At 39.2% G+C, this 14,765-nt stretch overlaps 1 protein-coding gene across 22 annotated transcripts in view; it reads left to right on the top strand.

Annotated features, from left to right (window-relative positions):
- The window catches only part of ADAM22 (ADAM metallopeptidase domain 22), a 237,456-nt gene that overhangs the window by 143,839 nt on the left and 78,852 nt on the right, over positions 1-14,765 (top strand). For all 22 annotated transcript variants that reach the window (XR_009260505.1, XM_058725175.1, XM_058725184.1 and 19 more), the window contains exons 5-7: positions 5,789-5,871; positions 11,986-12,049; positions 13,729-13,798. Coding sequence is in view for 21 of the 22 variants with exons in the window: in XM_058725175.1 (XP_058581158.1) it covers positions 5,789-5,871; positions 11,986-12,049; positions 13,729-13,798 (217 nt within the window). In the remaining variant the exon portion in view is untranslated. The remainder of the gene's footprint in view (positions 1-5,788; positions 5,872-11,985; positions 12,050-13,728; positions 13,799-14,765) is intronic.

The following is a 14,765-nucleotide window of genomic DNA, read 5'->3' as shown; positions in this document are numbered from 1 at the left end:
TGCAATTCTAAAAAACCTAGAGCCCTACCTCCTTGGATGTTCTGCTTCAGTAAGTCTGAGGAAAGGCCTGGGAATCATTTGGTTCACAAAGCCTATCACAGTGAGGCTTTGCTTTGGGGAATAGTTTTGGGAACCACTGCTCCTGAGCAACTGTTCTCCAGTGCAGGGCTTCTCAACCACTGCAGCTTCATTGAATCACTGAGAACATTTATAAAGTTGCTGATGCCTGGGCCCTGTCTCCAGAGATTATGGCTTAATTGATTTGGAGTATGGCCTGGGCATTGGGACTAAAAAAATTTTTTTTAATGTTTGTTTATTTTTTAGAGAGAGACAGAGCATGAGCAGGGGAGGGGTAGAAAGAGGGGGAGACACAGAATCCAAAGCAGGCTCCAGGCTCTGCCCTGTCAGCACAGACCCTGATGCGGGGCTCGAACTCACAGACCATGAAATCATGACCTGAGCTGAAGTCACACAGTTAACCGACTGAGCCACCCAGATGCCCCTAAAAAAATTTTTTTTAATGTTTATTTATTTTTGAGAGAGAGAGAGAGAAAGAGACAGAGTCAGAGTGAAAGGGGGGGGGGGGGGGGCGCGGGGAGGGGCAAAGAGAAGGAGACAAAGAATCCAAAGCAGGCTCCAGGCTCTGCCCTGTCAGCACAGAATGTGGTTCAGGGCTCAAACTCAGGTACCAGGAGATCATGGCCTGAGCCATAAATCAGTCGCTTAACTCAGCCACCCAGGCACCCCAATGGGATTTTAAAACCTCCCCAGGTGATTCTGATATGCAGCCAAGATTTAGAACCACTGTTCTGGTGTATTCCTATTAATCAATGCCCTGAATTGTTCGTCTTGACAATAAATTAACAGAATCCTAGCTCAAGGGGCATGATAGAATCTTTCATTGAGTAAATATTCCCCGACTGCACCTCTCACCTATTTATATAGCAGTTTACAGTGGACTTTAATTTGTTATCTCCTGGAATCCTTCGCATTTGTCTGTGAAGCAGTGTGGGTAGATATTATCCCCATTTTATTGATGAGGAAACTTGAGATTCACAGTTTTCTAACAGCACACTTGGAGATATAAACAGACACCATGGTCTAGTGGGGGACATAGTAATGAGGTGGAGTACAGACCTGGAAATATATGAAAATTCAAAGAGGTTTAGGAAGAGTAATTTGTGAAGAGGAGGGATTCAGAGAAGGCTCTTTAGAGGAGGTAACCCTGGCTCCACTCTTGGAACTGATGAAAGTTGCAGAATTTCCTTTGAGGGTCTGAATGGAGGGCAAATGACTGTGGCCTTGGTGCTGCGCTCCAATTGGTTCCCTTTATTGGATTTTTATAGTTTTGTAACCCAGTCTGTGTAACTTCCTTAGTGCTTTCAGTTTATCATATTTATAATAAACTGTTTCTGTTTTGAGATCTTTCTGGCTATTTAATAAAAATGTGGTTTGTCTTTGAATATTGCAAGTAAGTGATTATTTTGACTTCCTTAGAATAAAAATTACAATAAGCCTGTTGTCCAGGGGGAAGTAAACCAATGGAGCTATCATACAGTTCATTTTTATAGAGGTGGGTAATTTTTTTTAGCTATAACTATTTAATTAGCTAAAAATAAACATCTGTACTGTTATGATTGTGTTACTAAATCAAGGAGTACGAAGAAAGTTTCAATGACAGTGGATTTATTTCTGGAACAAAAGAGACTTTAAGGAATAAAGCTCTGACTGGCAGTTGGATAAAGAGCCGAACTCTATTAGGATGTACTGCTGGCTTTTTTCTTTTCCTACATCTGTCTTAGATTATTATTTATAATACCTACTTTCATAAAGCATCTGGTTCCTCAAGAAAGTTGTATGAAGATATGGAGAACTTTTATAATTGATAATACTCGAGAAAGTTGGCTTAAGGAGTCATCTTTTTTGCAGTATACTGTTTTTATTTTCAAATGGAGTGCCTCTTTTAAGATACAAGTATATTATTTTCAAATGGAGTGCCTCTTTTAAGATATAAGTGCAAAGATACACAATTTTATTTGCTTCTTAAAGTATTTTTTAAAATTTAAAATGCACATATTTTTTGACCTGCCAGATCCACATCTAGTAATGTGTTCTACAGACATAGCGACAGAATTGCACAAAATATGTTAAAGGATGTTTGCAATGTTGTTTATGACGACAAACAAATATGGAGATAATCTAAATGTCTGTTAGTACAGGACTATTTAAATAAATCATGGTTCACCCCTCTAATGGAATATTATGCCATCACTGGAAGAATGAGATATTGATATACAAAGATGTCGAGGTTACCTTAAAGGAAAAAAATTAAGTGGCAGAACAGTGTGCCCAGTGTACAACCCATTTGTGCACTGAAATAGATATCTGTGTATTTAGGTATTTCCTTAAATATACCATACAGACCATTCCTGATACAGCACACAAAATCTGCCAAACATGCTTACTTTTTAGGAGTCATCTATAGCCTGGACAGTGTTTATGAAGGAGATATTTTTTTACTCTTTGTCATGTACCTCCTGAATTCTTAGAATTTTTCTGTAAGCATGTTTTAATTTTTAAATACTGGGTAAACAAAAAAAAATACTGGATAAAAAGTTACGTAAAAACTCAAAATCTATTAAATTTATTTTATGTATTTTACACTTGATCTTACCCAAAAGGCTGAGAAGCAATACTTATTTTATTTATTTTAATAATAAATTAATAATTTCAATGTAAAACTTCATTGCTTTAGTTCTTATTTTAATAACTATTGCTATCTGGTTAATAATCCCTTAAAAAATCACAACACAGAAATTAATTCTCATCAGTATTTAGAAGAATTGCATGTACCATCAGTGAAGAGCCTCAGGATAGGAATTGTAAATAGCCCAACTGAAGAGATTTTACCCCCTGTTGTTTGTGCTTCTCTTGAAGTGTCATGGAAACATTTGATAATGAGTCAACCATATTGAGCTCTTCGCTTCATTTGCAGTGTTAGGCTTTTGTGCAGATGGGTCTCAATCATATGCTGTTTTTGGATTGACTCCTATTTTTCAGAATCAGAAATTAGTGAAAGATTGTTTTCCATTATCTAATCATCTATTTAGTCCCAGTATATTGGAAGGTTGTTTTAAAACATGAATTCTTTTTTTTTTATGATTTATTATAACATGTTTCCAGAGTTGGCATTTTAAAGAAAACTTTAGTAGTTTATAAAAGATTTCTTATGTGCCTTTCCCTCTGACATATTTTCCCCACGTACAGTGACTTGTCAACTTCCATTGTTCCCTAATTTGATACCATAATTCTTGTGATTATCTTTTTTGTTTCTGCTTTTTTTCTAAGTTTTTTTTGTTTTGTTTTGTTTTTTTTTTTGAGAGAGAGAGAGAGAGAGCGCACAGGGGAGGGGTAGAGAGAGAGGGAGATAGAGAACTCCAAGCAGGCCCTGCATTGTTGGCAAAGAGCCTGACACAAGGCTTGAACCCACAAACTGTGAGATCATGACATGAGCGGAAACTAAGAGCTGGATGCTCAACCAACTGAGCCACCTGTTTCTACTATCTTTATATCTGCTGTTCACTACAGTCTTAGACTTCAGAAAGAGATCTGATGGGGTTATTTAGTAACTATCCAATAGAGGGAAACATTTTTAGATAGAATTATCTCTCTATCCAGGTGACCCCATTGACTCTTGGCCCCTCTTGTCTGTTGAGTAGAAAGCTAGAGTGTTGTTGGTCCAATTAGATGTTTCCAGGAAAACAAGGTCTTTTGAAACAGTGAGTTCTAATTTACAATCTAATGTTATGGATAATTCACAACAGAAGATATTTTAAACTCTTAAATTTACTCCTAGCTCTACTCAAAAAATAAATTAAAACAAACAAAACCCCTAAAGAAGCAGCCTGGGGGAAAGGTTAGATTTTCACTAGACACCCTACAGGTTCTAGGCCCAACTCATAAGTAGTGTAGGGGAAATGACACAGGGCTTGCATTTACACATTCACATAAAGTTTGCATCTCTACTTCGCAACTTCCCAGGTGGACAACCTTCACTCTTAAGGTTGTGACCTCCTATGTAGAACAGAGGGAGCAATATTTCTTTATAGGATTGATGTAGGGATTTAAGGTGATTGTGTATGCACATTGAATAATTGACACACAGTAATTATAACAGTAGCAAGCATTTATTAAGTGCTTACTAAGTGGCAAGCATTATTCTAAGCGCTTTCTGCATTTTACCTCTTTAATGGTCTGAACACCCCTCTGAAATTGTTGCCCCCATTTGCCAGATGGCCTGTAACTTGCCTGAGGTCACACAGCCAGTAAATGAAGGAGCTGATAGCTCATGCAGTTAGCATCTACACCAAACCAGCCCTATTCAGAAAGTTGGTGTCTGTCTGTATTTCCTAGGACAGAAATACAGTCTGTGGCCTATTGGGTTATACCCCCTACCAGGCTTATAGGTGAAGTACCCACCCTGTTCTTACCGTCCATCAAATCCAACTGCATTCCCCAGTTCATGATGCTCAGTGACTCCTTTGGAGATTTGGTGATGTCACAGGATTAGGCAGACTAGCTCGAGTGCCTATTCTCTGCCCCCTCACTGCAGCTGAGGTCCCCCAGATCCTGTAGGATTATCTCACGAGGAGCAGAAGTTAACAGGCCCAGCTGCCTTCCTTGGGATTCCAGTGCAGAAAATGTCTTCAGGCTTGTTACATCCTGTGTCTTTCTGTTCTCTCCCCTCTACTTGTCAAGTACTGAATATTTGAGGTAGGATTAGTCCTAAAGTCAGACTATAAGGCAGGTAGCATTTGCCCCTTTAAACCATCCATTCTTCAAGTCCTTCTGATTTCATTCTTTCACATCTCAGTGGATCAGTTGAAGTAGCAGCTTTCAGCTTCTGAAGAAATAGGAGATTAGTGGGGGAATGGAAGAGGCCATTTAGAACAATGGTTCTCAAATTTTAATGTGCATATGGATCAATAGGGGCCTTGTTAAAATGCCGATTATAATAAGTAGGTAGGTTGGGGCTGGAGTTTGAGACTGCATTTCTAACCAGCTCCTGGGGGTGTTAGTGCTGCTGGTTTCTAGACTATGCTCTGAGTGGCAGGTATTTGAAGACTGAGGCACCACTCTGAGATGGCAGAGGATTTATCCTATTACCTTTTCCAGGAACATTTAATCCAAAGAAATGAGTCTCATGGGATTTTAGTTAATGTAACCAGCTGCTAGAGGAAAGTTTGGGATTTCAAACCCCACCCAGACAGCTTCCTGGGAAAGCCATTCATGATTGGAGAACAAAATAGTATAAATTTGTCAAGTTTTGCTATAAACACTATAAAAATAGGTATTTTCCTCCATCAGTTTAATTTAGTGACTCTGGAATGATTTATAGTCATTTTTACTTAGCTGTATGTGGAAGAGCATCATCTTGCTGGTGCTCTAGGTTGAGTTTCTCATGACTGGGGAGATAGATGATTCAACCGATCCTCATGCAGGAGCCACAGATGTATTTCACTATCTATTTCTTTGCTCTTTCTATCATCACCTACATAAAAGGCAAGTTAAGTCAACTTTCATTTCTTCATCTTTTGATTTGGAGTTGGCTCGCTTGGAGTGTTTATGAATAATTCTGTTAGAAGAGGTCTGATAGCACTAATCTGAATAACGAAATATTCTGCAGAGCTTTAGACATGGAGGTGTGGTGTGCACTGGAACCTGAGGAATGACGTGGGTGATGCTCCTGGCGATGGTGGAGGCTTATGCTCTCGGTTTCTGTTTCCAGGGAGGAGAACATTGCTACTACCAGGGCCGTGTCCGAGGAAACCCTGCTTCATTTGTTGCATTGTCAACATGCCATGGACTTCAGTAAGTGTCCCCCCAATTTTTTGTACTATCCACTCTTTCAGTCACTTATTTTCTTTATTTTTAATGCACTGTAATCAAAATTCTTATGTCAAGAAATAATTTTAAATCAGCAACGGATCTGATCTTACTTTCTTCTGAGGTTTCGAAACCAGGTAGATTTTTAAATTAGAGTTGCGGAAACAGGCCAGGGTCTTTGGAGTTATGATATGACATCCTATGGTGATGTTTGAAGCATTTTCTAGTTTCATCCAAGTTGGGACAGGAGCAGTTTGCATAATGTGGGTCTCTGTTTCTCTGGGTGTTTAGACCCTTGGTACCATTCTGCCCCTACTCCTTCTTGATGCTAGTTTTTATACTTTTATGGAATAGTAGAAATTTTAGTAGGTGGAAACTCTTGACTCCTTGTACAAAGACAGTAGACTGCAAATCACCTCAAGAGCTCATGTGTTGGAGCCCATTGTTTGGCCAGAATCCCACCTAAAACCCACAGCAAGCTTGTGGGAGCGTCTGTCTGTTCTCGGAAACCTCCAAGGACTGGAGTTCATCCTTCTTCGGGGCCTTGCTTCCTTTCTCATAACCTTCATTATCAAAGAATGTTTGCTGATGTTTAACATGGGAATACATCCACTTCCTCTGTTCTGTCGCTAATGGTGACACACAGGTGGCCAGCTCTTACTTGTTTTGTTAACACCGTGTGAAGCTACCGTGGTCACTCCTCTGCATTCTACTGAAGCTAAATCATCTCAGTTCTTCCTTGTTTTACTTTTTTTTTTGATGTGGAACAAACCAGCACTTTAGTTTTGTTAAATTTTTGCTTGGAAAATTTAAAATGCATCCTGTCAGTTCCCAAGTTAGAGATCTGGCTTTTTTGTGTAGCTAGCAGTTATTGAGTGTCTGCTATGTGCCAGCCCCTGGGAAAATCGAGGCAATGAGAACATGACTCCTGTCCACAACAGCTCACAGTCCTGTGGGGGAAGCTAAAACTAGCTCAGCTTCCTACTATGGAATGAGATAGGTATGTTTTCTTTGAGAGAGAAAGTAACAGAAAAATGCAAATAGAGAGTGGGCACTGGGGAATGAGGTAGTGCTTGAGGCCTCCGCAGAAATGCCATCTGAGTAGGTAGAGTGGCCCTGGAATAGGCTTTGATAGAGCCTTCCAAGAGAGAGGGCTAGGCAGACAGGTCTTAAAGAATGCTAGGAAAGAGTTCTAATGGGAAATCCAGGAAAATCGAGCTAGTCTGCCTAAGTGGTGCCTCCAGTCAGACTTGGGCAGTAGGTATGCGAGAGGCAGAAGGTAGAGACTATGAGGAACCAGAGGAATGACACCAGATGCCCAAGAGCATGGAAGACCTCTATCTGCTGATCGTTTGCTCTGAAAGACTTTTACTTACTTTGATTACAGTCTTTGACTAAAGAGACATTTTTACAAACAGGAATCCATGCCTCATATGGTCTTGGTTTTCTTATCTGTAAAAATAAATTTAAAGTCCCCTTCAGTAATAAAATTGTTACACCTCATCTCATGATGAGCACAGCTTTCTGCTAAGAGTGGTACCCTGGGCCCATCGACATTCGTGACAACAAATGTATGATAGTGATATAAAAAAGAAGAGGCTTTTTTCTCCTTCTCTTCCTCTTACCATCTCAACCCAAAGTTCCCATGTAAGCATCTTGCCCAGGGCTTATTCCGCTTTGTCTTCCAGTTTTCCAAACAGCATGTTGTAAGAAGCAATGAGAAGGCGTCACTGCCTTCCAGGGACTCTGGTAGACCAGGAGCTTGCTACTAACCTTACACAGTCATTTGAAGGAGGATGGAAAAGAAACTTTAAGGAAACTTTAGTGACTATATCAGGAGTATCACTCTGAGGCAGCTTCAGTTGTTTTAACTATGTAGAATTTACCTCTGTCGTGAGAAACCTTTCTGTTTAAAATGAAACAAAAAAAACAAACAGAAAATGCATCATGTGTCTAGGAACACTGTCAGGATTGTGTATAAGCATGTTTGGGTGTTCTTAGACCTTCGTGAGCGTGTTGGATAAATTTACTCTGGATCCATTTTGTTAATTTACTATTAATTATCCTCATGTTGATTTTACTTTCTGAAAAAATTGCTGACAAATATTTTAGACGATATTACTAAATATTAAATAATTTATATTGTATCAATTACATTGATTTGGATATGAAATAGATTATTTCATCCATGACTCATCTTTAATAATTTACCAAGTACATATAGATCTCTCATTTTTCTTGATTTACTGAATTCAGTTGAAGAACATGAAGGGGGGGGGAAGATGCAGATTTATATATATTTTCCATAAAGAACCAGAAAATGCACATTTTTAAAAATTTTTTAAATTTTTTAAGTTTTTATTTTTTATTTATTTTATTTTTTTATTTTTTATTTTTATTTTTTGGAAAGCAGTCTTTATTTATTTATTTATATTTTCAATATATGAAATTTATTGTCAAATTGGTTTCCATACAACACCCAGTGCTCATCCCAAAAGATGCCCTCTTCAATACCCATCACCTACCCTACCCTCCCTCCCAACCAGGCCATCAACCCTCAGTTTGTTCTCAGTTTTTAAGAGTCTCTTATGCTTTGGCTCTCTCCCACTCTAACCTCTTTTTTTTTTTTTCTTTTTTTTCCCTCCCCTTCCCCCATGGGTTTCTGTTAAGTTTCTCAGGATTGCGCATTTTTTTTCAAATTCAGAGGACTAACAGGCAGTATTTTGGTCCTGGTATGTTTGATGTTATGACAAAATCCTGTAACTATAGGAACCTAAAAGAATGGAATCAGATGTAAGTTTATTGCCCTCTTGTGGCAATTTTTAAGAATGGCCGTTTCTTTTCAAAATCTTGTTTTGATCCAGCCTTTTAAAAAATCAGCTCTATTAGCCTATAATAAATAGGTCCTGGATGCTGGTTTTTATCAAATGTATACTCTGTGTGGACTTGATATACTTATTGGAATTTTATATAAATAAAACTGAAAGGTGTCAATCCTCAAAACAAATAAAACACGTATGCTTTTCAATAGTTAAAGAGTTAGTGATGGCACATTATCATATAGGGAGCCAGAATCTTCTAGATATACATGATGTCAGAATCTGATTTCTTTACCCTGTGTATTGTGATGTTTAGATCCAATAAAGGTCACTGACTTTCACACTGGACACCAACTTAATGCAAGAGGAAATAATACCCTGGATTATTTAAACAAAACAATCTGCTTGCTGTTTAATCAGCATAGCCATGTGAATTTTGGCAAAGGGTGGTTGTTCTGTACCATTTTCTGGATGGGTCTGGCCAGTTCTCAACAGGTGCAGAGAGAATGTTTGCTGTCATATTTGGTCTACTGTTTGAAAAAGGCTTCCCCCACTCTGATTCTTTAGGAGTGTATTGTCAGTAATATCTTACAAATCGCATCTGTTTATCTTCAAATTCCAAATGTGATGTCATCCAAATTCAGAAAGTGTACTTTGGTGGAAAACCTTACAGATGTGAGAGAAGCAGTTCTAAGGTATATGAAAGTTGAGGGCATGTGGAAGATGTTACAGCAGGAATGAAAGAATTTGGATAGAGGCAGAGCTGAAAGCCATTATGATTACAGCTCAGGGAAACCAACTGATTCCATTAAGCCATCATCAAAAGATAAATACTATTATATGCTTACCAGTTTGGGTCTCATGCAGTCATTTCCACATAACACTGAGAAATGACTCCTGAAGATCACACTTTGTCCCTTCTCAGATGCCTGAATGATAAGACACATTTCTTCAGTGTCATTAGAGGTTTCATCTTAGTAGAAAGACCATGTTCTCCTAGAAGGAATGGCCATCAGGATCTCTCTGAGTGGGAGCTGAGGCCATCTGTAGCTTAAAATGCCCTCCAGAGGATTTCTCAGTTGGCTTATAGTCATCTTCAGCCTAAGAGATCAAAACCCAACTCCAGATTTATGCCCTGCTCCCTGCATCCTGCTTCCAAGGCCCATTCTGTCCTTCCTGCAGCTTTTCCTATCTGACTAAATGGCAAACCCATCTCACCAGTTGCTCAGGTCAAAACCTTGGAGTTTTCATTGACACAACTCTTTCCTGCATACTCCAATTCAAATTCATTAGTAAATCCTATTGGTGTTCTAATTTTGAAAAACTACCCCCAATTTGACCAGTTCTCACGATCTCCACCATTGCCATTGTGATCTAGGTGGCTACCATTTTTTTTCCACCTGGATTATTGCTATAATTTCCCCATTTCCTGTCCTTGCCATCCTAAAGACTATTCTAACACAGCAGTTGGAGCAATTATTTTAAAATTTAAGAGCGATCATGTTTCCCTCTGCTAACTTATATCCACATGTCTCTCAGGATGAAAGCCAGGGCTGTTAGAAGGGCCTGCCTCATGTGGCCCCACTCTTCCTCTGATAATCATTTCAGAGCCCTCCTCACACCCACCCTACTCCAGCCACACTGCATCCTTGATGTTCCTGGAGCACACTTAGGGCTCGATGCTCTTTGCACAGATATCCTCCCTTCCTTTATTTCAGATCTTCTCTAGAAAGCCTTTCTCTGAGACTCTATGTAAATCAACAGTCTTCTGTCTTTGGTCTCTACACCCAGTCCTCTAGCACAATTTATTGTCCTTAACCTGCTTTATTTTCCTCCCTAGAATTTTTTACCACCATATATATATCTAGATATGTCTATATATATATATATCTAGATATAGATATATCTAGATATATATATATATAGTATAGTATATAGTATATATAGGTATATATATATAGTATATATAGGTATATATATAGTATATATAAATATATATAGTATAGTATATAGTATATATATAGTATATATAAATATATATAGTATAGTATATAGTATATATATATAGTATATATATATATATACACTATATATATATCTATGTCTATATATCTATATCTATCTATATCTATATATATATATATACTTGTTGATTATACATTTTTTGTCTGTCTTCCCTACAATGCGCATGAGCACCATGAGGGCAGAAAAATCATCTGTTTTGTCCACTATGGTATCCCCAGCACTTAGAGCAGTGTATTGTAGGTGCTCTATAAGTGTGTGCTGAATGAGTGAATGGATGAAGAGGTAGCCAACTGCAGATAGGCAGTTCAGGAACCAATCTGCCTGGGCTCTCTCTGTTCCCACCTCTGATCTTCCTGGTTATGTAATGTGGTCACGTTACTTCATCTCTTTGAGCTTTGGTTTCATTTCTTGTAAAATGAGTATAGGCAAACGTATAAGTGTGCCTCCCTCATACATTTGTGGAACCAATTCAAATGAGTGTCAAGTTTTTAGCTCATGGTAAATTGTTGAAATGCATCATCTCTTGTTACCAGAGAATGTTTCAGGTGTGTGGTAGATAGGCAATTCTCAGTGTAGTCCCTGACAACCTGCATCAGAACCACCTGGGATTTGTTTAAAATGCAGCTTCCTGGGCCTTAGCCAAGAAATCTGAGGGAGGCCCTGAAAGTTTTACAATTTTACAAGCTCTCCAGGTGACTATTTGCATATAAAGTTTTAAAATTACGTGTTGGAGGGAGGAATAATGGACCACAGTTAAAGAATGATAATCCTGAACCTGAGAAGGGTCAGGATGAGGAGACCCTGCTGTTTATGGGGAGTCAGAGGAACGGGCCTTTCCCTTTAGGTGTGTGTGTGTGTGTGTGTGTGTGTGTGTGTGTGTGTGTGTGTTTACCCTCATGTGATGTGGTGCAGTGTGTATGTGTATGTGGGGTGTGGTATTGGGAGGTTTGTGGGGTATGGTGTGTGGTATGTAGTATGTAATCTGTATGTGCTGTGTATGTGTGGTATGTGGGGGTATATGTGGGGTGTGTGTGTATGTGTGTGGTGTGTGGTAAGTAGGGTGTGTGTGGTGTGGTATATGGGGAATGTGTGTGTGTCTGTGTGTCTATGGTATGTGGTGTGTAACTGGCGATGATGGGTGGGACTGGGAAGTGAGTGTTGAGAAGTGAATTCATCCTTCGGCAGCTGTTGATTTTAAAATGATCTTGTTCTGAGGCAAGATGGCTATGCCTGATTATTTTCTTGTCCTTGGCAGTGGAATGTTCTATGATGGGAACCACACCTATCTCATTGAACCAGAAGAGAATGACACCTCCCAAGTAAGTGCTCCTGTTTCTTGTGGCCAATGTGAAAATTTATATTGGGGGCTTTCCCTCTTCCCTTTTCCTCCTTTTTTTTTGTCTCTATTTTCATATTTTTAGAGTCAGGATATAATTGAATATTGAATAAGTCAAAACCACAAGTGTTTTTTAAACTTTGTCTCTTTCTCTAGATACTGGAAATACTTTCCTTCTCAGGTGTTCTGAAGCCTCCATTTTTGTTCTAACTCCACCATAATGTGCTGTGATTTGTCTTAGTTTGCTCAGGCAGTCATCATAAGAGAGTGGGTGGCTTGAACAACAGAAATTTATTTTCTCACAGTTGTGGTGGCTGGAAGTCCAAGATGAAGGTGCCGGCAGGGTCCACGTCTGTCGAGGGTTCTCCCCTTCGATTGGGATGGCTTCCTTCTTACTCTGTGTTCACATGGCAGAGAGAGAGAGAGAGAGAGAGAGAGAGAGAGAGAGAGAGAGAGAAAGAGAAAGAGAGAGAGCGCGCTTTGGTGTTTCCTCTTCCTGTAAGGACCCCAGCCCCAACCCTTGAAACCTGTTTTAACCTTTAGTACCTTCTCCTAGGCCCAATCTCCAAATACAGTCACATTAGGAGTTAGGGCTTAAACATATGAATTTGGCAGGGTGGGGATGGACACCATCATTCAGTCTGTTACACACCAACTCAATAGATGCATGATTTTCCACCTCATTTTCTTTTCTGGATTTCATATTTTTCTCTATTGCCTATTGTCTGTAAGGCCTTGTGCTGGTGAAATGTAGAGAAATCTGTTTTATTAATTTCTCCTTCATTTTAGTCGAAACAATTCATTTTCCAAAAAAACTAGAAGAGGTTTGAGTTAATGTTATAGACTGCAGAGAAAGATAATACACTTCCATTCTAGCTCTGTGCACAGAAACATTCTTCATCGTGTCATGCAACAGTGTTCAAACACTTAAGTAATTTCTAAAAATACACACTGTGTTGCCACCCATAAAGAGAAGCTATTTGTATTGTATTTTGTTTTCTGGATGCCTATTACTGGCTGTCGTATCACTTCGCCTGGCCAGGTGATGTTTTTATGGCAGTTATCATGAAACTTGACTGTTTATGACATTCTGGGTTTTTTTAATGGAAAGAAGCCAGAAGTAGTTACTTGAATGTTCATTAATTTTTCTTAGATGGAACAGGACTTTTTGTCTGTTGGTTTGTCACAGAACTTTGTATGACATTTGAATTTTGGAGCAAGGTCCGTTTGGGCATCTGCTTACACCAGTCATCCTCCTCCCCGATACCGGAAGAGTGTTAGCCCTGCAGTCTTTGCCTAGCAAAACTCTCTGACTCTGAAAGTGGGGCAGGGATCCACAGAAAGGAACTAGTTATAAAAAGCATTAGCCCATTTTCCCAGATGTCTTACTTCTCCTTGGGGGAATAGGTTCATTCATTTATTTTCCATTACTGCAGGCTTTGGCCTCTGTGTCTGCAGAGGCATTTTGTTTCTAATAGGATATTTCTCTGGTGCAGGGGGAATCCAGGCGGGGGAGGGTTGCACAGTGGCTCTTTGCCTTTCCAAATCCAGGAGGGCGCATAGTCATGCTTCTTTTAGGGGTCTCTGCTTCTTCAGCTCTCATTGCCTGAGGCTGGGGATAAGTGGTTGCATGTGCTCAATCTCTGTTGTTTGTTATTGCAGGAGGATTTCCATTTTCATTCGGTTTACAAATCCAGACTGTTTGAATTTCCCTTGGATGATCTTCCATCTGGTATGGTATTCATATTATGACTTTAAAAAAAGTCAGGCTTAATAATTCATTTGAATGCTTTAGAGCTAATCTGTATGTGAAATGTCCTTAGCACATGACTGCTCATAACAGTTTGAGAGAGAAAGTGACATGAGGTCAAGTGACATCAAGAAGGAGAATAAAATGCAAACTGACCTCATGTTTGTAGTGGATGAGTTTGGAAAGACACAGCTTGAGCACATTGGAGGAAGACTTTTTAAAATGGCAACAATGACAGTAGTGTATCTCTGAAAGGAGAAATAATGTTAGAGCAAAAATTGGTCTGTGTGGACAAAATACAGAAAAATTTACTTTCAGTGAGATACTGATTTTATAAACATAGGGATGGACTTGTAATCATTTCCCCATTTGTTGTTTTCCTCCTCTCTTTTTGCCCCAGCGTTTTCAGAAGTTACGATTATAGACTAATGCTTTTTATTATTATGTGTTTTTGTGAAAAGTCTTTCCATCTCACATGTGTTTGTTTGCAGGCCCATTTATTTATACGTGTTGGCTTGAGATGATCCAAACCTTTGCATGACAAGCAGGGCAGAGTACTCCTACTTTGGCCTCGTTAGTCGAGCAGCGATTATACAGAATACATTTGTCTTTGGATGTACTGGATTCCTTGATTTTCTTTTCAAGACAGAGCACGCTCTGAATACCTGGGGTGGAGACGCTTCCTTTCTTAGTGGGCCCTGCCTATGGTTACAGAACCTTCGAATTTTTAATCTCATTTTTATCTTCGTTACAGCGCTGTGAGATTGATCTTATCATTTACATTTTATAGATGAGGAAATGGGCTCATCTAGCTTGTCTTTTCCTGGGCCCACAGCTAGTCGGGGGCTGAGCGGGGTTTTGGATTGTGCCACTATGAGAACGTGTGCTGGGAGAGAGGCAGCGGGGAAATGGAAGAATTATCCAACCAAGAGCATGTCCTAAACTGCTG

This window comes from Neofelis nebulosa, chromosome 4, assembly GCF_028018385.1.
Source record: "Neofelis nebulosa isolate mNeoNeb1 chromosome 4, mNeoNeb1.pri, whole genome shotgun sequence".
Classification (NCBI taxonomy): Eukaryota; Metazoa; Chordata; class Mammalia; order Carnivora; family Felidae; genus Neofelis; species Neofelis nebulosa.
This window is presented reverse-complemented; position numbering and strand designations above follow the sequence as displayed.